This window comes from Tursiops truncatus, chromosome 12 (genome assembly GCF_011762595.2).
Source record: "Tursiops truncatus isolate mTurTru1 chromosome 12, mTurTru1.mat.Y, whole genome shotgun sequence".
Taxonomy (NCBI): Eukaryota; Metazoa; Chordata; class Mammalia; order Artiodactyla; family Delphinidae; genus Tursiops; species Tursiops truncatus.
This window is the reverse complement of record NC_047045.1, coordinates 19,951,373-19,973,526: the sequence shown is the minus strand read 5'-3', so window position 1 is coordinate 19,973,526 and position 22,154 is coordinate 19,951,373. Positions and strand designations below refer to the sequence as shown.

The 22,154-nt window shown below is 49.5% G+C and overlaps 1 protein-coding gene across 1 annotated transcript in view; it reads right to left on the bottom strand.

Moving 5' to 3' along the window:
* The window catches only part of NT5E (5'-nucleotidase ecto), a 44,835-nt gene extending 23,053 nt beyond the window's left edge, over positions 1-21,782 (bottom strand). Inside the window, exons 1-3 of the mRNA XM_019929389.3 lie at positions 21,444-21,782; positions 6,538-6,760; positions 1,347-1,535 (exon numbers count right to left, since the gene is read on the bottom strand). Coding sequence (XP_019784948.1) covers positions 1,347-1,535; positions 6,538-6,760; positions 21,444-21,782 — 751 coding nt within the window. The remainder of the gene's footprint in view (positions 1-1,346; positions 1,536-6,537; positions 6,761-21,443) is intronic.
* Positions 21,783-22,154: the final 372 nt, after the last annotated feature.

Sequence of the window (22,154 nt, the reverse complement as noted above, 5' to 3'; positions counted from 1 at the left end):
ATGAAGCAGTGGTTGGGGCAGGGAGAGGGCATGGTGGGAAAGACTCACTGAGCCGGACCCAAAAGTTTTGCGACAGTATATGTTCAAATGGGAAAAAAAAGAGTTAGACTTTTCCTAACTAAAACTACCTGATACCAAGGTGGGGGGGGGGAGAGAGAGAGAGAGAGAGAGAGAGAGAGAGAGAGAGAGAGAGAGAGAGAGAGAGAGAGAGAGAGAGACATGTGGAAGGAATGGAGGGAAGATGGGAAGGAAGGAAGAAAAGAGAGAGGGAAGGGAAAGAGGGAGAGGAGGAGGGAGGGATGGAGAGAGGGGAAGGGAGAGGAGGGGGGAAGAAATCGAGGGAGGAGAGAGTGCTTGCAAGAGCACAGGGGCCTGTGGCTTCTAGGGCACCACAGTCCTGCGATGCTGCAGGGTTAGGGCTTGAGCCCAGAGTTCCAGCTTCTGCCACCTGTGAACCTACCAATCAAGTCCTGTCACCTTGAGCTGTGAAGGCCTTATTTACGTTACGTTGTTTATGCTTAAAATTTTTATACGCATGTTGCTTTTTGATGTACAATGACTTTTAGTTGGGCCTCAGTAACCTTTTATATATTTGAATGTGTATGTTATATATATTTATAATTTACATAAGTGAATGGAATTGACATACTCATGAAACCGATAAGTTACTCTTAGTAATGTCTTTTTGCATGGAGGCAACCAAAATGTCCATCAACAGATGAATGGATAAAGAAGATGTGGTACATACACACACTGGAATACTATTCAGCCATCAAAAAGGATGAAATAATGCCATTTGCAGCAACATGGATGGACCTAGTGATTATCATACTAAGTGAAGCAAGTCAGACAGAGAAAGACAAATATCATATGGTATCACTCATATGTGGACTCTAACTTAAAATGATATAAATGAACTTATTTACAAAACAGAAATAGACTCACAGACATGGAAAACAAACTTATGGTTACCAAAGAGGAAAGCAGGGGACGGACAAATTCGGAGTTTGGGATTAACATACACACTACTATGTATAAAATAGATAACCAACAAGGACCTACTGAATAGCACAGGGAACTCTACTCAATATCTTGTAATAACCTATAATGGAAAAGAATCTAAAAAAGAATGTACATATACATATGACTGAATCACTTTGCTGTAAACCTGAAACTAACACAACATTGTAAATCAACCGTATATTTCAATAAAATGTTTTAAAAAGTCTCTTTGAGTAAGATTTATACATGTTACCACTCAGTGTGCACCACCTATGTACGTTATTACATGTATATATTATACTATATATGTAACGTATATCATCTAGCCCTCCCGCTGCCATTACCTGTGTAAAGAAACGTGTTGGAATGTCCTCCCACCACTACGTCCACGCCCTTCACTTTCTGAGCGATGAGTTTATCCATTTCAAAACCAGAATGTCCCAGTGCAATAATTTTGTTCACATTTAGAGTTTGTAGCTTATCTACTTCAGGTTGCAATGCAGCGATTTCATCTTCGAATACTAAATTCGTTCCTAAGGAAGAAAATAAATATGGACATTTATTGACAACAATTTTTATTATATTGCTTATTATACAAGCATACCAAATAAAAACACCTTCATCTCCTAAAGCTCTTAAATTACTAAGACCAAAACTTATTTATAAATTCAGTATAAAATCTCTACAAAGCCAATAAAAATTCACAGCAATATGCTCAGTTGCATTCGCTTAATGTTGCACCGGTTTAAGGTTGTGGATGATATTATGTTACTCAAATTCCAACAGTGAGGAGGCTTCAGATTTGGAATCTATTTTTTTTACATCTCTTTGTATATTTAGACTTCCATCAGGCCAGTGCTGAGCGTGGCTAAGCACATAAGCATGACGGGTTGTACCTATGCCAAGTCACTATGCTGCCCACCTTAAACCCATACAGGTGCTGGATGCCAATCATATCTCAATAAAACTGAAAAAAACCAACCAGATTAGCTACTCTACGGCTTTGTTTGCAAGTTCAACATAATCAGTCTTCACACTTGAAACTCTGTCAGCAATTAGCCCTTGAATGCCAATTGTACGACACCGTTGACAACTCTGTCTTGTTCACTGGCTAAGGTCAGCATTAGAGCATCACGGAGCTCTGATTAGATGGCAGCGGGCGGGGGGTGTCCCATCCAAGGACTGCCGGCCCTGGGAGCATGCGCATCCTTCCCTGGAGGCTCGCCCCGCACTCAGTGGGAGCGGAAGCTTGACCGCTGGTGCAGCTGGTGAGTATGGGTGTGACTCCCCAGCTGGCCGCTCTGTGTGTCGCAGGCACGTGCTACCCCTGTGGCCAAACCCCAGCGCGGCTTGAGGGCTTACGGCTCTGACTGGCACACAGGTGACTGCAAACACAGACACGCTGCCCTGAAGTCACGTCCAGCCGCCTGTGACTCGGGATCCTCTAGAGGATCCAGATTCCCTTATGCAAATATCTCAGAACCATCTCTCAAATGAGAATGCCGAAACATGAATCAGTCTCGTAACGATCTTTCGAAACCCAGGAGTCTGCCGTCTCCAGTGTGAAAAGGATTCAACTCTCTAAGGAGCTACAGGACTGTTAAACTCATCCCTTGTGATGCCGTGGGGTTTGGGGGGCCTCCGTGTGCTCCAGCGGGGAACTCTGGAGTCTCTCGAACCAGTCAAGCCAACACGTGCCAATGAGCACATAAAATAAACAGCATGGCTGACGGCAAAGCCGGGGGCATCCCAAACGGACGGCCTGAAAACGAGTGGCTCACAGATGTGGGGTGGGACCCGCAGTGCTGTAACGCACAGGCACCATTTAAAAATCAAGAGGTGATGTCTGCAGGGTAGAAATAGAGAAACAGACGTAGAGAACAAACGTAGGGACACCAAAGGGGGAAAGGGAGGGTGGGATGAATGGGGAGATTGGGATGGATATATATACACTAACATGCATAAAACAGATAACTCATGAGAACCTGCTGTATAGCACAGGGAACTCTACTTAATGCTCTGTGGTGACCTAAACGGGAAAAAGAGGGGATATATGTATACATAGAGCTGATTCATTTTGCTGTACAGCAGAAACTAACACAACATTGTAAAGCAACTATACTCCAATTAAAAAAGAAAAAGAAATCATCTATCCAATCCTACTTTACTTTTGAAAAGTAAATAAATATCGATTTTTTTCAAAAAAAAATCAAGAGGTGTAACAGCTTGGCCACCATTGTCTGCCATGAGGCCATCAAGAATAATAATATGCTTCTTGCCAGTCACCCCAAGAAGCTCAGGGCTCCCAGGTCACCCCCAGTGCCATGTCACCATCTCTGTGAGCTGCTCATGGGGTCTCTCCTTAAAACGACAAGGTGAGCTCACCCCTATGCCCCACTTGCCACCCCGTCTCCTGCTTAATTTCTCTCTGTATCTTTTATCACCTTCTGGCACCACACATTTTCCTCATTTATTTCTTCTCCCACTAAACGTGAAGCTCCAGTGGGCAGGGCTTTTTGGGGGGTCAGCATCTCTGATGCCTAGAACAGTGCCTGGCACAGAGGCAAGCTCTCAGGGGAATGAATGAAAGAATAACTGAAGAAATGTTTGCTGAGACTTTCAGACAACGCTACCGTCCTCTACTTCAGTGTGGCTGGCAAGAAGAAAGAAAAAAGTTGAGAGAAAGGCCTCTGAGGACAAAGGAATGTGTTCTCCTAACACATCAGAAACCTCACAGGATCGGTCATCTCACATACAGAAAGCGTGGGATATATTTCAGTATATCATGAGGGGAGTGAGAGGAAGTTCATTATCTAGCTAAAATAAATTAAACGTGCTAGAAATACAAATGATACTTGTGGGTCACCAGCACGGGAGGAATGAGGCTGGATTTGGGGTCAGAGGTCTGTAGGGGGAGCTGGGCTGCTGGGACTGTGGTCTTGGGAGAAGCAAGTGTCCTTCTCCACCCCTGCCCAGCTCCTGCCCTGGCCCCTGCATGGTGCAGCCTTTCTCTCTTGAGAGCTGCTGGAAAGAGCATGGCCCCTTCGGAGCCCCCGTCTGTTGTAATCTGGTAAAGAACTAAGATGGGGTGCTGTCAGAGTCCCAGACAGGGTGGTCTGAGCTCTGGAGCCCTTTGTCTCTCCACCACCCCACTCCCCTTCTATCTTTTTACCGGTGACTATTTAAAAAAATTTTTTTGAAGTCTTTATTGAATTTGTTACCATACTGCTTCTGTTTTATGTCTTGGTTTTTTGGCTGCGAGGCATGTGGGATCTTAACTCCCCGATCAGGGATCGAACCCGCACCCCCTGCATTGGAAGGCAAAGTTTTAACCAGTGGACCGCCAGGGAAGTCCCTTTCTTGGTGGCTATTAAAGGAGGGGTAATGCTTTTCTCCAAATCATGCTGAACTCCTCAGCCTGACAATCCAGTCTTCAGTCCCCCTTTCTAGCTTTCTCTGCTTAGAACCCATGTTCCAGAAAACTGAACACCCAGCCACTTTGGGACTGTGGTCCCACACCTGCCTGCTCTCACGAGTTCATTCCAGCAACTTTCACTGGGAACCTCCCCTGTGCTGACACCCAGCAGGTCCCTGTCCTCAGGAGCTTGCGTCCTATCAGGTGACTCTGACCTCACTCCTGGAATGCCCTTTGCCCCAGTTGCTTCGCACACCCTGGAGAGGCCAAGTAAGGTCTTCATCGCGTCTACCTCACCCCCAAGCTGGCCATCACGTCCTTCGCTCACCAGAACCCCTCCCTCTCCCTCCCTGACTTTGTTTATGACTCTCCTATGGCGTTAATTACATGCCGCCTTAAATGAACTCAAAACCCCCTGGGTGGAACAGACATTATGGAGACACATAACTATTCAGTTATTCAACACGTCCACATCTTTAGCCCAAGATCCTCAGCTGGCCACTCTACTGTGTTCCAGATTTTCACTGAGGAGACACAGCTGTGTCCTCAGGCTGCTCCAGCCATGCAGGAAGCCCAGAGCGAGGACAAATGTGATGAGGGGGAGGCGTTTTCTGGGGGTGACGGGGACCCAACAGCAGAAGCGTCCCACCGAGGGCGCCCTGCGGCAACCAGGCCACATTACTCCAGCCCTACCCATGTCGGTGATTGGTTCACTCTGTAATCGCCACCCTGGCCTCTTGGCAGAAAAGCCCCAGGTGGTTCAGAGGCAGCACCCCCTGAGCCCCGGGGAAGGTGTGATAAGCCCGCACAGCGATGTCTGCAGGGGTGGGGAGAGGAAGAGGTCAGGCCGGGTGGTGGAGAGCAGCCCGAGACCAGGTCCCTCTGGTGGGACCACGTCCCTCTGAGGCAGAAGAGCACTCCTAAGACACTTCAAAAGCCAGTGCCTCAGCAGAAGCTTACACACCAGTGTAAAGCAATTACACTCCAATAAAGATATTAAAAGAAAAAAAGCCAGTGACTCATCACGTCCGTGGCTACCCTCTGTGGCTTCACAATGATCTCAGCAACAGCCGGTGACCGTGTGCAAAGGCTTGGTCACCGTGCGATAGACGTCCACCTGCTGCCTGGGGTGCCTGACAAGCCCCAGGTCCCCAGCCGTGGAGAGCGGCCCAGCCCTGCATCCAAGCCCCGCAGGACCCTCTGGGCCCCGGAGCCGCTCAAGGCCAACCGTTGACCTTTTCGTTGTTTCCGACGGCCTGCAACTATTTTAAACAGCAGCAACAGACATGTGACTTTTCTAACTGTTAATTAGATGTCCTTTATCAGTTCATTCTTAACGAAAACCCTTATTTCCCTTTTTTCTTCAAATGCGGAAAGAACACTGATTTGGATAATTTAGAAAAAAACATCTTTTTGTTTTTACTGCCAAGGTGCTCCTCTAAAAGTGGCTCAAAAATGTTTTCTGAATGGTCTCAGGGTTATACGTGTGTGTGTGTGTGTGTGTGTGTGTGTGTGTGTGTATAGATAGAGCAGATATATATATATCTCCTGTATGGTATATATACACATATACACACACACACACACACACACAAGACCATTCAAAAATGTATATATATTTCCCAGAAAGCCAGATACAACAAAGTCATTAAAACTGTAAGAGACAAATAACTAAGAACAGAGAAAGCAGAGTTAACTGGACATGTAATAATCATATCAGAAAAGGAAAGTTGAGGTAAATTGAGGTAAAACCCTGGCTCTGGGCTCTGCCTCCACAGGAAGAAGGGCGTGAGTCACGTGGCTCTCATCCTCCAGTGAGTGACTCTGTACGGTTCAGCACTGGATATCAACGGCCCTCTCGTCCAATTCTGAATGCACTGAATTAAACAAAGATACTGTTTATGTCAACAAAGAAGTTCACTGAGCAGGAGAGCAAATGTCTTTAAGAAGTAACTCAGGGCAACTGGGAGCCACTGGACTCGTTTTTCAGTGTCATCCTAAGTACACACGTGTCCAACACCACACGTTCCTACTTGAACCAACGGTCCAGAAAAATAATGCCAAGCTCTGATTCAGTGCATCTATTTTCAAGCAACAAGTGCTGTAAAAGAAGAAAATACCTGGATTGGAGAGGAAAGGGGTTTCTTTTGAAGTGTATCCGACAATCCCTACAACTTCATCACCAACAGGAAGAATTTTATACGGCAAATAAAGTCCTGATATTTGAGACGCCAGCGGCCCCTTGGCTTTAATGTTTGCACTCAGAATTGGAAATCTGGCCTCTTTGAGAAGTGGATCAATCAGGCCTTCTACACCATTATCAAATTCGTGATTTCCCAGTGCCTGGTAGAAAGGGAAAAGAGAAAAAGAATCAGGTACTCTGGAATTGCCAGTAAAAGCATACTTTAAAGAACATTACCTTGGGGAATTCCCTGGCGGTCCAGTGGTTAGGACTCCGTGCGTTCACTGCTGAGGATGAGGGTTCAATCCCTGGTCGGGGAACTACAACCCTGCGAGCCACGCGGTGTGGCCAAAAAACAGTTACCCTGGCACAGGGCTCCCAAACCTGGCGGAGCCCTAGGAAGCCGACTGCATGACTGCTGTCCTTCTCAGGCTCAGAGACTTTATTCTGGGGCCCTGGGGTTGGGCCCAGGGGCAACCAGATCACCAGGCTCGTTTGAAAACTGCTCCCCAGGGTCCACACCACCTGCTGAAGGTGGCATCAACGTGCATAGGAGTCACCCAGAGACCTGGCTGGGTGTCCACTGACCTGCCACTCCCAGATCTGGGACAGGTCAAGGGTCTGCACGGGCTCAGAGCCAGGGCTTTGGGAGGAGCTGGCACGCTTTAACACAACCCTTGTTCCCACCTGCTTCCCTCGTTTCCTTTCCTCACTGTTCTGGGACTGGCTCTAGGGGGCAAAATGACCACTTTGACGTCTGGCAGCTCCCCCTGGGGTGATGCTGACAAAACACAACGTGCCAGCCACCTCCTCAAAGGCCTTCCGCCCCCTTGTCCGCGGGCCTCCTGGAAGAAGCCCACCTCCTGGGGGCACGCACTCACCTGCTCTGGCAGCCAAGGCTGATTTGCTAACTTAGTACTTAAACCAGCGAGTCTCAAACTTTCTCAACACCACACCCGATTCTGCTCCACCTTGAGGGTCATCTGAGAACAGGCCTGGAAGTGCTGGCGGGCGACCCCTCTGTCTAAATGAACACCCCCCCCCCATATTCTCTTACTGCCCCGCCGTTCTCCTTCCTGCACGCTCCCCTCCGCAGCGGTGCGCTCTGCATGCCCGTGGGGTCCTCCCCGCGTGGAGGGCTCCCTGAGCCACTGCGTCCCACCACCTCCACCCTGCTCAGCCCTGGAGCCCCTCACCTGCCCGGCAGGTGCCCCCTGGGTGCCTGGGCTCAAAGGGCCATGTGCGTCGTGTCCTCACGTGCACTGCTTCTCCACGGAGAAAGCAGCACTTCATGTCCCCATGTGCCTGTCTCTCCAACCAGACTCAGAATTTCTGAACTTGCCTTCCCCACCCCCCCCCCACCCCGTCTCTGAGTATCTGCTCATTTTTACTTCTTCCTCTTACTTAACTGCTTCCCTCTTAAAGGCTGACCGAGTTAAAGGTTCTCTCAGTCTTCGGTAATTGCCTTTTTCTCTTCTATTCTTAGAATATTATGGTTCTTTCCTATGGTGAAATAAGTCTGCCTTATGAGGTTACAATAACTATCTTGCTTAGCTGTAAAGTTTTTTTGAAAAAATGAATGTTCCTACAGCTCTTCACGAGAGATTATCCAGTAAGTCAGCCGCCTTACACTGTACCATTATATTGCTAGCACTCTGCAACAGCTGAAGTTACATTTTTCCTTTATTTGTCTTGCTTGGTGTCTCCTCCTTGGACTTGAGTGTAATGCCCTGAAAGTGGTGACCTTGGCTGCCTTTTCCCCTCTCTGCCCCGCGGGGACAGGAGCCCTGATCCGGGTGCTTGGAGCGGTGCACAGGTGCCTGAAATATCTCCCTGGCACTCACACCTTCCACTCCAAACTGAACATCTGCTGCCCTGTCTTTTCTCCTGACTCTTCATCTGTCTGTCCGGCTGCCACGTGGACATTGCCCTCCAGGGTCTTACAGGCACCCCAAGCTCACCCAGTTCAAAGCCCCTGCCTCGGGCTTCCCTGGTGGCGCAGTGGTTGTGAGTCTGCCTGCCGATGCAGGGGACATGGGTTCGTGCCCCGGTCCGGGAGGATCCCACATGCAGTGGAGCGGCTGGGCCCGTGAGCCATGGCCGCTGAGCCTGCGTCCGGAGCCTGTGCTCCGCAACGGGAGAGGCCACAACAGTGAGAGGCCCGCGTACCGCAGGAAAAAAAAAAAACAAAAAACCCCTGTCTCTGGGATTCCCATCTTGGTCCAGGTGCTATCATCTCCCAAGTCAGTACAGCCAGAAGCCCCGGGGCAGCTGAATCCCTCCCCCTCGCTGCCTCTCCCACATCTCCCAGCAGCATCCCTTCCCTTTGGCTAAATGTTCTGGTCCAGCCCACCCCATTGCTCCCACCTGCCTGCGCCCTGGCCACTCCTTCTGGGAACTGCAACAGCTTCCCAGCTGGGCCTCCAGCTACCACCATCGCCTTCTCTGAACCATTCTGCACGCATCCTGCTGCCAGAATCATCTTTCCAAAACGCAAATCTGAACTTGTCCGTCCGACCTTAAGGTCCCACAGAGGCTCCCCACTGCCTTTGTGATAAAGTTCAATGTCCTGAGCTCTCTGAGGTCTGGTCTCGCCTTCCCCTTCAGCCTCCCTCTGACACCCACCCCCAGGCAGCAGTCAGGCCTGACGCCATGACTAACGAGCAGTGATTCAGGCACATTTCTAAACTGCAGCTTCCTCCGGAAGAGCAGTCAATGAATAAAACAAAAGTCGTAATGGAAACGAGCCGGCATTTACTAAGCACTCTCCACACACCATGCCAGGTGAGTTTGCAGAGCAAAGCTGGTTTCCTGCTGTGACGTTGGTACTATTACTATCCTCATGTTACAGAGGAGAACAACCGAGCTCTACAGACATTAAATCAATCGTTCAAAGTCACACCATTAGGAAGCGGTGGAGTTGGGACCAGAGCCACTTCTGTTTGACTCCAACCTTCTTCACCTCTATGCTTGGATGTAATGGGTTTCGCATAAGGCCTAGTACAGGGGGAGCCCTCGAAGTAAAATCCTGACTCCTCGTACTTTTCCACGCTCTCACGGATCTCTGTCCCTCTGTATATGATGGAGAAAAGATGATCAACTGATACATACATAGGGAGACAGAACATTCCTTTCCCATGCCAGGCCTTTACTACTTTATTCAACTAATGGCCTTAGCTCCTGAAGTCTGATGGTCCTTCTGGAAGAAAGACTTCCCCAAACCCTCGTGGTCGTCCCTGAGTTAGCTGTCCTTCTCTGCTCCGAAGGTCCCCTCAGGCAGCCCTAGCAGACCCCACAACTGCCCACTGAGTCCCCGTATCACCCAGCACAGTCCCTGGAGCAGAGCATGAATAAATGAATGAGCAGAAAAATCTCCATCAAATGTCCTTCTCCTACACACAGCTGACTCTTCCTACAAAAATCAAGGCAGGACGTGCTCCACGGAGTTGCCTGGGAGTGACCTGGTGCTCACTGCCGGCTCTCCCACCCTCCCCATGGCTCCCCGCTGCCCCCTATCCCGCCATCAACCTCCAGCAGGAACTTACCCTCAGTAAGCCAGTGAAGGAGACACTTGTGAGGATGCGCGTGATCCCAGGTGTTGGGAAAGAGTCTCCACAACCTCAGAGAAACCCCTGGAGAAGCGCTGCAACACCCAGGCGCCCCTCCCTTCCCCTCACGACCCACCAGCCACCAAGCTCCGTTGCTCCTGCACCGCCCCAGCCAGGGCGCCCCTCCTCTCTGCGCTCCCAATGCCCCACTCTGCCTCATTGCTCTTCACCCACACCTTTGCAGAGCCTCCGAGCCGGTGTCTGGTCGCCAGGCTCACACACCTCTCGACCACAGCCCGCGGGCCCCCAGAACGCGCATCCCCAAACACCCACCCGACCGCTTCTAGCCGTGGTGTGAGTCTCTGCGAGACTCCCCCCCTGCCCACCGAAACCCCAGCCCTGCCTCCTCGGACGCCGTATGAGCGAGCCACTCCCTGATCTCCCTGAGCTCTCGCGTTTTTTCTGCCAGACCAGGTGCCCTCAGTTCCAGGAACACTAATCCACCTGCACGCAATGAGCTGCCTTAGATGCAGCCCAAGGTGAGCTCCGTGAGAAGCCTTTCGTGGCGCCATGACCGCAGACAGCCCTCCAGCCACATCCGTCACACCTCGCTGCCGCTGTCCACACATCTTTCTCCCGGAGGCAGGAGTGGTGTCGACTGTCCCAGTGTCCTTGGTGATGCCAGATGAGCGCCTGGCACCAGCGCCCTGCAGGTGTTTACTGAACGGATAGTAAAACCACCTGCTTCTTTCAAACGGGCTCCATTTTCACCTATGATTTGGTAAGTGAGCCACTGAAACTTTTCAGTAGAAGGCAGGATATAAAATCACTTGGTAAATAGTAGTTAAGTGATATTTAGTTGTAAAACAAGAGAAACCAAATTGCTTGGAAGCAGGTGAACCAGACGGTAAGCTTGGAAGCTTAGCCAACTGCTTCACAATTTATCGCCTGGTCCTCTTATTTCATTTCCTGTGTGTGTGGGTTTTTTAATTAATTAATTTATTTATTTTGGACTGCGTTGGGTCTTCGTTGCTGCGTGCGGGCTTTCTCTAGTTGCGGTGAGCGGAGGCTACTCTTCGTTGTGGTGCCGGCTTCTTGCGGTGGCTTCTCTTGTTGAGGAGCACGGGCTCTAGGTGCACGGGCTTCCGTAGTTGTGGCGTATGGGCTCAGTAGTTGTGGCTCGCGGGCTCTAGAGCGCAGGCTCAGTAGTTGGGGTGCACGGGCTTAGCTGCTCCGCGGCATGTGGGATCCTCCCGGACCAGGGATCGAACCCATGTCCCCTGCATTAGCATGCGGATGCTTTTTTTTTCTTTTAACATCTTTATTGGAGTATAATTGCTTACAATAGTGTGTCAGTTTCTGCTTTATAACAAAGTGAATCAGCTATACATATACATATATCCCCATATCCCCTCCCTCTTGCGTCTCCCAATCCCACCCCTCTAGGTGGTCACAAAGCACCGAGCTGATCTCCCTGCGCTATGCGGCTGCTTCCCACCACTGTGCCACCAGGGAAGTCCCTCCTGTGTTTTAATTTATATTTCCACTAATATCTTATTGGCATTTGTTGGTGAATAGATTTTTAAACAAAGTTTTCTGAACTGTTCAGTGTCTTGTCTTGCACATGTGAACGCTGTACAGATTTCATGATAGCAGTTGGCAAGAAAATGGAACTTTTTGAAGTGTCTTTCTATTGGGAATCTACCAAGGGGATCAACTCTTTGGTCTATCAAAGGATACCTATAGGGTATCTGAATTAGAAAGGGGACATTTCATAGCCCCAGTTTTGTCTACAAAGAACTGTGAAAATTACCAGTGAATTTGACATGAGGGAATTTCAAGAAAGAGAAAAAATTTTAAAGACAAAAAAATGACAAAAAGAAATACTAATAGTTAAGACTTCCCTGCTACATGGCCAAGCCCTGTTCACACATGAACTCATTCAATTCTCACAATGCTATGAGGTAGGTGCTATTATTTGTCCTTTATAGAGATGGGAAAACTAAGGCACGGGGCTTCCACAGCTAGCAAGCGGCAGAGCTGGGGTCTGAACAAAGCGAGGCTTTAGCATCCGGGACCTTAACTATTCTGCCAAACTGCCGCTAATACAAGCACCTGTAAACCATGATGTAAAAGGATATAGAAAGAATGTATATATACATGTATAACTGAATCCCTTTTCTGTACAGCAGTAATGAACACTACATTGTAAATCAACTATACTTCAATAAAAAATTATAAAGAAATAAAAAATAGTTATTATACACAGAATGGATAAGCAGCAATGTCCTACTATAGGGCACAGAGAACTATGTTCAGTATCCTATGAAAAACCATAATGGAAGAGATTATAGAAAAATACAAGCCTCTGGAAGGGATGAGTATCACTCAACAACCCACTGGTTTCTTCCAGATTTCTACAGCGCCAAGCAACACGGCCCTGGTCCTTGTCCTTAGGAAGGGTAGGGCAGACAGGGAGAGAGCGTGACATAAACACATCCGTCCATGCATCCATCAAGCAAGTGGGAACCACAGACGGGGACGTGTGTGAGAGAGCCTGGCAAGGACGCAGGCCCGCCCTGCCCGTTAAGGATGGCCAGGGCTCCAAGTGTGAGCTTCACTTGGTCAGGGGAAGCCCCCAGGCAAATGACATCAGCTATATTAACAAATGAGGGGATGAAGACATGACAGCTGAGATAGTCAAAAATGTTCCAAGTGAAGACAAGAGGCTTAAATCCAGGTGGAAGAGAAACGAAGGAAAGAAGAACTGATTTAAGAGCAGCGCAGGACGCATTACACAGAAGAAAAGAATTTCTGTTTTAATCCGCAGAACTCAATTGTGAGAACGTCAAAAAGCCATTTGTCAGAAATTTGCAACACATGAATTTAGTGAGTCATTTAGACACTAGCTCATCCCATGAAGGAGTCTGCAGGAAACCCTATAATTTAAGGGTGAGGGGAGAATCTGATCTATCATACAACAGGGCTCAGCTGCCAATCACTCAGGGAGACTCAGCAACAACCGTAAGTGGGAAGGATCACAAGGTAGGTCTGGTTTGGGTGGTACATTTCTGGCGCTGTGGCCACTTCTGGTGTTGGGTTGCACTCCACACCCCCAGTTTTAGGCCCTGGCAGGTGAATGTGGCAGCTGACTGAATAGCAGAAAAGATCCCCAGACTTAATCCAGCTTTCCTGCACCTCAATGTTCGCTGAATGAATGACTGAACAAACAAGTACTGAACAGACAGCATTTCACATTTGCCATATAAGCTCTCTGTACATGCAAAATACCCATACCATTGTTACCTTTAGAATCACCTGCTCAACTACTTGGGTTCCAGGCAGGTTTAACTACATCTCGGAGGGGCTAGAAGGCTCCAGCTAATGTTTGGATTCTATATAGAACCAACTATTCAGGTGAGGGAAAAGAAGTGTCAAGGGGATTTTCAAGTTCTGGTTACGCAGCTGAAGAACACAGCCAGGGAAGGCGCTTACACAGCATTCAGAGGCGTCTGTGAGTGAAGTGGGGAACACTGTCAATCTGCTGTGGGATTTGTTTGGTTCCTTCCCCTTTTCAGTTAAGAAAACACAGATGGCTAGGACAAGATGAGCTAAGAAGCTGCCTTTGTTTCCTCCTCTCCGTGCCTGAGGCTGGTCTCACCCAGCCCAGCTCTGGTGTGGAAACTCAGACTGGAACAGGAAGCGTAAGGTCCGGGACCACAGCCACAGGACAGGGTCGGGGTCGGGGGGGTGAATGTTCACATCACTGAGGCCCGAGGATCCACAACCCACTAGACATGTACAACTTCTGAGGTCTGAGCTCTAGGAAAAACTACCAACTTTCTTTGCTTTTAAAAAGAGAACAACGAAATCCCCGCTGCCATTAGATATCTCTTTCAAGCTTCCCAAACCAGCAAGGCTAGTCTGTCTTCCCAGAACATCTGCTTTGTTATTGAAGATAAACTCATTAATTTCCTCCATATGAGAGGCTTTGTCGTTAACCACTTGAATATAAGGTGACTTCTCTTTGCTTAGGGATTGGTTTTCTGGGGAGGAGGGGAAACATGCCCACTGTTGATTTGGGCATATATGGTACCCGGGCATTGTCTTCTGCAGACAAGATGTTTAGTTGGAGAATCCCTTTGCACAGGTATTAGCATTTCAGTCATTTTTGCTTTGCTTTGCTCCTCCCCCCTCCCCCCCTTCATAGGTCCTACCCAGCCTCTTTATGTGGTTAAGAAGGGCTCAGGCGGGCATGGTCCCCTCCACTGAACAGTAAGTTTCACCCTGGCAGGTCTTGTTCACTGCCTGAAGCACTCAGCACGAAGCCTGGCACAGGCCAGTGCCTAGTGAATATTTGTGGACTGACTGAATAAAAGAACCTCACAGACAGCAGGCTTGAACCTGGGCTCATCCTCCTCCCATTGTGGCCACCGCCTTCTATTACGAAGAAGGTAACCCTCCATCCAAAATCCTGGGAACCTGTTTGTCTGGAAGCAGTGGCCACCTGCAGGTACCTGGGAGAAGACCCAAGCCATCCCTCCACAAGGAAAGAGCCGCCATGAAAGGGATGGTGAAGGGGAAATAAGAACGTTGTCAGGCAAACTTAGACTTGTGCGTAAAATTCAGGGCCAGCACCAGCCGAGCTATGTTGGCAGATTAGAAGCAAGACAGACGGCAAGGGCTGGGGCGCTGAGAAATGACAGGGGCAGACCACCCTCTCCAAATGCCCTGTTCCATAGAGGAGGGATCTGCTGCCCAAACCCACATAGATAATGACCTGCAAAAGCCAAGAAGTAAAACCTGGGTGTCCTGAGGTCCCGTCCAGATCTCTTTCCACCGCTTCTGTCTGCCACAGCCCTACAGGGGACAAGCATGTCCAGTAAGTTCAGGAAACGCCTTTAGCTGGAAATAACAGGCTTCAGCTGTCAGGGGGTAAGCTTACTACACCTCTGCACTCCTGAGGTGTAGTGTTAAACAATGCTGACTCTCCCCGTGTCTGCGGCTTGAACCCTCTTAGTCATCTTTTGATTATAACCTCTCCTGAGCCACTCCTGCCAACCGAAGGTGACCGTGGCTAGCACTGTGCAGAGAACTTTCCATGCTTTATCATCTCCTTTAAACCCCACAGCAATCTATGGGGGGAAGACTGCCATCACACCCACCTTACTCCTGCGGAAAGGAAGGCTCCACGAGGTCCAAGAACCTGCTCACAGCCCATAGATTTTAAGTGGTAGAAAGGGGACCTGATCCCAGACAGTCACCCCCGAGTTCACCCTCACAGCCCTGTGCCACGCTGCCTGCCCACTGAAACTGGTCCCGGTGGCTTCAGCCTTCCTTTCCCCGTCACCATAGTTCCGAACCAGAGTCCCCCTAAAACCGAGCTCCCTTACTGAGTTTATGATTAATCTCTCTGTTCAAAACTTTATTCCCTTTCTTGTCCCCTCTGACCTCAACCAGGTGCTAACTGAACAGTAATCAACCAGAGTCAGAGGAGGAAGATGGCCCGTTGTAGATTTCATCATTAACTACAAACTCAGGTGGTTCTCCTAACAGGCCCTGGAGCCATGGACCACCTGGCCAGAGAATTGTAAACAGGAGACACCCTGACTCCAGAAACTGTGATTAAGAAATGTCATAAGACAATGATTAATCCCAGCTCCTTTGTTCATCCCCTTTAAAAACACCAGTAACTCAAAGTCTAAGCTGGAGTGGATCTGAGGCTCATCTCCCACTCCCTTGCTTGGCGCCCTGCAATAAACCTTGACTTTGACACAGACTCCCGCTGTCAGAGTTTGGCTTTCTGCGCCGTGGGCACACGAGCACTTTGCCGGGTTGCATTCAGGGTCCATCATCTCCCACCTAGACCGCTGCCCAGCCCCTTCTCCCCTCCTCTTCTCTGGTATCTTCGCCCTCCCATCCATTTCTGTTCATCTTCCCAAACTAGGATTTCCTTCTGTTGCTGGGAGGTGTCTTCTCACATCAACCAGTTCTCTAGTTCTCTGCGGTTACCAACTGTGTGTCCAACAATTCAATTCCATTTTGACACTGTCTACCTGGAGTGAGCATCAGATCACAAATCCCAGGCTCAGAGCCACAAGCCTGCCCCTTCAGATGCCAGCTGCAAGTCTTGGGTCACTTGTACTTCTGACCCATCAGCTATAAATCAAGGATTCCCACGGCCCCTCCACAGGCTCGATAATTTGCTAGAACCACTCACAGGATGCAGGAAAGTGCTTTGGTTACTGTTACTGGTATATTTTAAAGGATACAACTCAGGAACAGCCAAATGGAAGACATGCATGGTACAAGACGTGCAAGCAGAGGGGTGCACGTGGCCTCCTGGAGCACACCACCCTCCGGGCACCTCAGTGTGTTCACCGTTTAGGAGTTTTTACGGAGGTTTCATCACACTGACATGATTGATTAAATCACTGACAACTGGTGATTGGTTCAATCTCCGGGCCCCCTCCCCTCCCCAGAGGTTGAAAGTTCCTACCCTCTGGCCTTTTCCTTTCTGGCCACCAGCCCTCATTCTGAAGCTGCCTAGGGGTTCCCAGCTATCAGTCACCTCATTAGCATACAAAGGACACTCATCACTCATCCCCAAGAGTTTGGGGAGCTATGCTGCCAGGAACTGCAGACAAAGACAAAATGTTTATTTTTCATTAACCACAGTCCCTCTACTCAGAAACCTCCAGTGGCTCCCCATGGCAACAGAGGAGAGCCCACACTTTTCGGGTGGCCTGTAAACCGTACACAATCTCATCTCCCCTGATTCCTGCCACCTTGCTCTGGTCCGGGCTGATCCATCGTGCAGATTCCTGCCTCTGCACCTGTGCTTCATCCTCCTGCCCCCTCACTAAATCAAAATGGAATCAAGGGACTTCCCTGGTGGTCCAGTGATAAAGAATCTGCTTTCCAATGCAGGGGTCGCGGGTCTGATCCCTGGGCAGGGAACTAAGATCCCACATGCCGCGGGGCAATGAAGCCTGTGCACCACAACTTCTGAGCCTGCACGCCTCAACTAGAGAGCCTATGTGCCACAAACTAGAGTCCATGCGCCCTGGAGCCCGTGCGCCACAACTAGAGAGAGAAATCCCGCATGCCACAACTAGAGGGAAGCCCGTGCACCACAACTACAGAGAAGCCTGCGCACCGTAACAAAGACCCGACGCAGCCAAAAAAAATTTTTTTTAAAAGGAAATAAATAGAAGCTCGCGCAGGGCAATGAAGACCCAACACAGCCAAAAATAAATAAACAAACAAAAGAAAATAAATAAAATAAATTTTAAAAAATGGAATCAAAACATTTCTTAGGACGCCATTGGTTTAGAGATGTAAGGAACCTCAGATTTTATAGATGAGGAACTGATGACCCAGACTGCTGAATGGCATAGCCCCAGATTATAGATTCATTATCTCTCAAAGGCAGAGAGAAAGGTACCCATCTCTGAATTCCGGGGATGAGCGCTGGGGATGACAAGCTCCAAATGAACAAAGTCTTGTGTAAACTTTCAAAAGCACAAACCACACACACACACACACACACACACACACAAAATTAATTTGATTATACCAAGTGGAGGATTTCTGTTCAGTGAAAAGACACTACGGACAAAATTACTAAACCTAAATAGAAGATATCTGCAATGTCTAAACTTGATTACAGATCAACACTTAGAATTCCTGAAAATCAGGAAAAATAGAGCAAACCTAATTTTTAAAAATAGAGCAAAGTATGTGAACATGCAATTAGGGAAGAGGAAACCCCCAAAGTTAACAAACATATCAAATTCACTAGTTATTAGAAAAATACAAGATCAAACAATGAGATGTCATTTTACACCTCCTGGAAAGCTGGAGAATGATGCAAAGCAGGGGTAAGGATGCGGGGCTCACATCTGCCTGGGGGTGGGTGTGGTGAGTAGAGGGCTCCAGGAAAGCAGTCTGGCGATCCTTACAGCGCAGTCCCTGTGGCCAGCAATTCTGCCCTTGGGTGTGGATCCCAAAGAAATCCTCACAGGCGGGACCCGCAGGAGGCTGCTCCGGGCAGCGCATTTGTGGAACTGCAGCACGATGTGTGCGATCTCCAAACCCATCATGGGGGAGCAGATGCTAAAACGTGTGGAGGTGTCCATGGAGCAGGATGCACAGTGTACGTACGGGGTAGATACAGAGTGACACCACTCAACGAGGAAACATTAAGAATAGCTCAGGCCAAAAAAAATAATCATCACACCTCTGGTGATCCCTGCAAATACAAACTGCTACATGGTGTTACATGATTAGCATTTAAAAATAATTTTTTTTAATAAATTTTTTTAAAAAAATGTATAAAAAAATTAGTTCAGACAATGGGACTTAGAAGAGATGGTGGAGGGGCCGGAGGAGGGTGGTAGGCTGTGCGGGGCAGTCAGAATCGGATTAAACTGAGAGCTGAAAACCCAAACCCCCATTCCTCACAACTTTTGCTCTTTTTGGCCGGGCACATGGAGCTAACCTTTACTGAGTACTCTGAGCCAGGAGGGTGCTAGGGATTTGTACATTTATTATCTCATGTGTTGCCTGCAAAACTCCTACACCGTTGGGTAGGGGTGATCCCTCCTGTTTTGCAGTTGGAAACAGGACACTCAGAGAAAGCAACGTGCCAAAATCACATGGTGATGCACATCGGATGCACATCTGAGCTGTCTTCCTGTTCCTCTGCCAATAAAGCGACACCAACTAGCGACTTGTGACATTCTCCCTCTAGAGTTTTCTGCCTGGCAGCTGGGTCCAGGGGTCTTCCCCAGGCTTGCCCTAGGCTCCAGAGCTATCAGAACCCACCCCCCCCCAGCTCTCTCCCTGGGACATACGGGTCCAGAGGTCTAGGGTACTCCTGAAGTTAAGCTAGATTCTAGTAGCTTCCTCTTTGCCCTCCAGACCCACGCATCCTTAGATGTGGCTCCTCGAACCAGGTCCAGTTTCTAGAGAACTGGAGACGCCCCTGCACAATTGTTTTCCACCCTGATCTAAATCTCCAGCTTCCTGGGAGTCAAGATGTAGCGGCAGGTGGGTGGGCATGGGAGGAACATTAACAGCAGAAAAGCGATAAATTCCCTGAGAGCAGTATAAGTAAAGTGACAGTGAAAAACCTCTGTAAACCCAGAACACGGCAGAGCTTTGTTAAAGCAACGCGAGAACTAGGATTTTACGCAGGTCAAATCATGTTTGTCAAACCCCAGAACTGCACAGAGTTAAGTCTGATAAGATGCTATCAGGAATCTGGCTGTTGACCCTCCTCTCCCTCCTTACCCGCTGCCAACATTATATAAGCTGCCTAGTTTTCCTCAGGCCCCAGTCCAATTATTCTTAGTGAAACTGAAAAGAAAGTAATTCCATCCAATAGAAAGTATTCTAAAAGGTCCCAGTGGTGATGGGCTGTAACTTGCCGCAGACTGCTTTGGCTTTACCCAGACTCCTTCATAAACACTTGATATGATGACTAACACCATGAGTTTAATTTGACTTAAAGAGAAAAACATTATTATTCAAGAAAACTAGGAATTATCCATCTTTTTTTCACCAAAAAGAGTCTACACAACCGTGGACAAAAGAGTGACACAAAAAGAAAAGTTTAGAAAGTTGTGGTTTATACATGAAATCAAAACAAACTTATGTAAGGTTTATTCTTCCTCAGAGGAAATGGCAACGTAGGCTAGTAACAGGTTAATTTTATAGATATTTATTCTGCTGTTACCTTAGGGCAAAGCATCAGGCAGGATGAGCTGCGCAGATAAGAACGCGATGAGGCCACTCACGGAATTCTTGGGACCCACGATTCTTTGGTGGAGTCCAGATGCTGGCGAGCTCCCCAGATAAACTCTGGGGCTCAGGGGTCCGTTTGTATTGCTGCTGCTTTGAGCATCCCTGATAACCTTAAAACCAACGATCAGAATGGAGAGGAGAGCTCTCTGCCCTTCTTTCATCTCTCTACAATGAGCTTTCTTGGAAAACCCCCCCCAAACAAAACAACTCTACCGTCTTATCTTCTCCTGTCCTCCTCTCTCCAAGTTTCCAGCTGGGGTGGGGGGTGGGGGAAATACAGCACTGTGCTTTGCTGACCTCTGTGCTCTTCTGATACAAAGTGTGCCATTAGCCCTCTGTATTCCAGCCTGTACCACACCTCTCCCTGCCTTCCAGATGCACACACATGGACTTCACAGATTTCCTTGGACCCCTGCTCTGTTCTTCTAAAGCTCCTAGGATTTCTTGCCCCCAGTTTCTCCACAGAATCTCTTTATTCTAGGATTTTACACAGGGTTAAACTTGGTGCTGGTTTGAGTTACAAAAGTCATACCTATTTATTATTGTGTAACTAACTCCTCTCTGCTCCTTTTCTAGAATTCAGTCTAACCAATAAGGCACCACCTTTAACAGAGCACTGGGGAACTTGGACTTAAACTCTTGCCCATGTTTTAAGAGCCTCTCATCTCTTAAGCTGGAGTCTCTTCCTAAATCTCTTCTGCTAAACTGGTTTTACTGAAATCCTTTGAAACCCAGTGTTTTCAGCATTTTGGCCTCCTCTCGAAGTTTCTTTCTTTCTGTGTTTAAACCTCTACAGCAGGGTCTGGTAATAATAAGAACTAACATTTAAAGAGGCCATACTATGTGCTAGGCAATCCTCTAAAGTAGATAGAATTATTACCCCCATATTACAGAGGAAGGAACTGAGGCAGAGAGAAAGTCAATTGCACACAGAAGGTGCCCAGCCTTTTTCCCAAGTCTGCCAGCTTAAATATGCTTAAGCTGCGGGGTCAAAGGGCTCTGGAGTCCATTCTTAACCTGTCTCCCTATTCTGGACCTGCATAATGCACTCAACCTCTTTGACCCTCAGTTAGTTTCACTTCCAATTATTGGTAAATCGAGATAAAGCATTCTTCGAAAGACCGACCAGTAAATGAGAGGTTCGTGACGAGTCTACCTCGGTCCCAGGCTCTGGATAATTGGGGTCCTACGCACCCCAGCGGAACGCCCTCACTGGCAGGGCTGGAACCCGTTCCTCGAAACGCCCCATCTCACGGTGAGGGTGCAGCAACATCAGTCCGTTTAAGACGAATCGGCCAAGGGACGTCTATGTCTGCGTCCACCTGGCACACTGACGGGGAGTCTCGCTTTCTCCCCACATCGCTCTGCGCCCCGGTCCCAGGCTCGCCACCCGTGCCTCGCCGTCGGCGGCTCCTCCACCCCGGCTTCTCTCGGTCCGGGGACTCTACCCAGGGGGCTCCCGAGCTTCCCGGGCTCGCCTTCTTACCATGGCATCGTAGCGCAGGGCGTTCATGAAGTGCGCCACCTCGGCGCCCTTGTACACGGTGAACCAGATGGTACCCTGGTACTGGTCGCCGGCGTCGAGCAGCAGCACGTGGGGCTCGGCGCGGCGGATCTGGCGCACCTTGGTGGCGAGCCGTGCCACGCCGCCCACGCAGCGGCTGGCGTTGACGCACTTGCTAGAGTCCTCGCTCGTCTGCTCCAGCCGGCTGTGCACGTCGTTGGTGTGCAGTATGGTGAGCTCCCAGCCGCCTGCCGCGGGCCACAGCAGCGCGCCCAGCGCGAGCAGCCTCAGCGCTGAGGCGCGTGCGCCTCGGGGACCCATGGCTGCAGCTGCCGGCGAGGGCGCGAGGGCGGTGAGTGCTGGCGAGCCGCGCGGGTGGAGGCGCGCGGTGGCGAGCGCGGAGGGCGCCGGAGTCAAGTGCCCTGGCCCGCGAGCGGGCGGGCCGGCGGGCGGGCGAGGCGAGGCGGGGCCGGGCCTGGGCGGGCTCTTCTGAGGCCCGGAGGCCGGCCCCACGGCCAGGCGCACGCCCGCGCGGTCACCCGATACGACCCCGGCCCGCCGGGCTGCCGGGGCGCGGCTGGCGGCTGGCACCCGCTCCGGGCGGGAACAGTGGGGAGGTTGTTCACGCTGGGGACCGGGCACCGGCCGCGGGCCCGGCCCGTCCGGGGAGCCTGGTCGCCGGCGGTGGGCTGT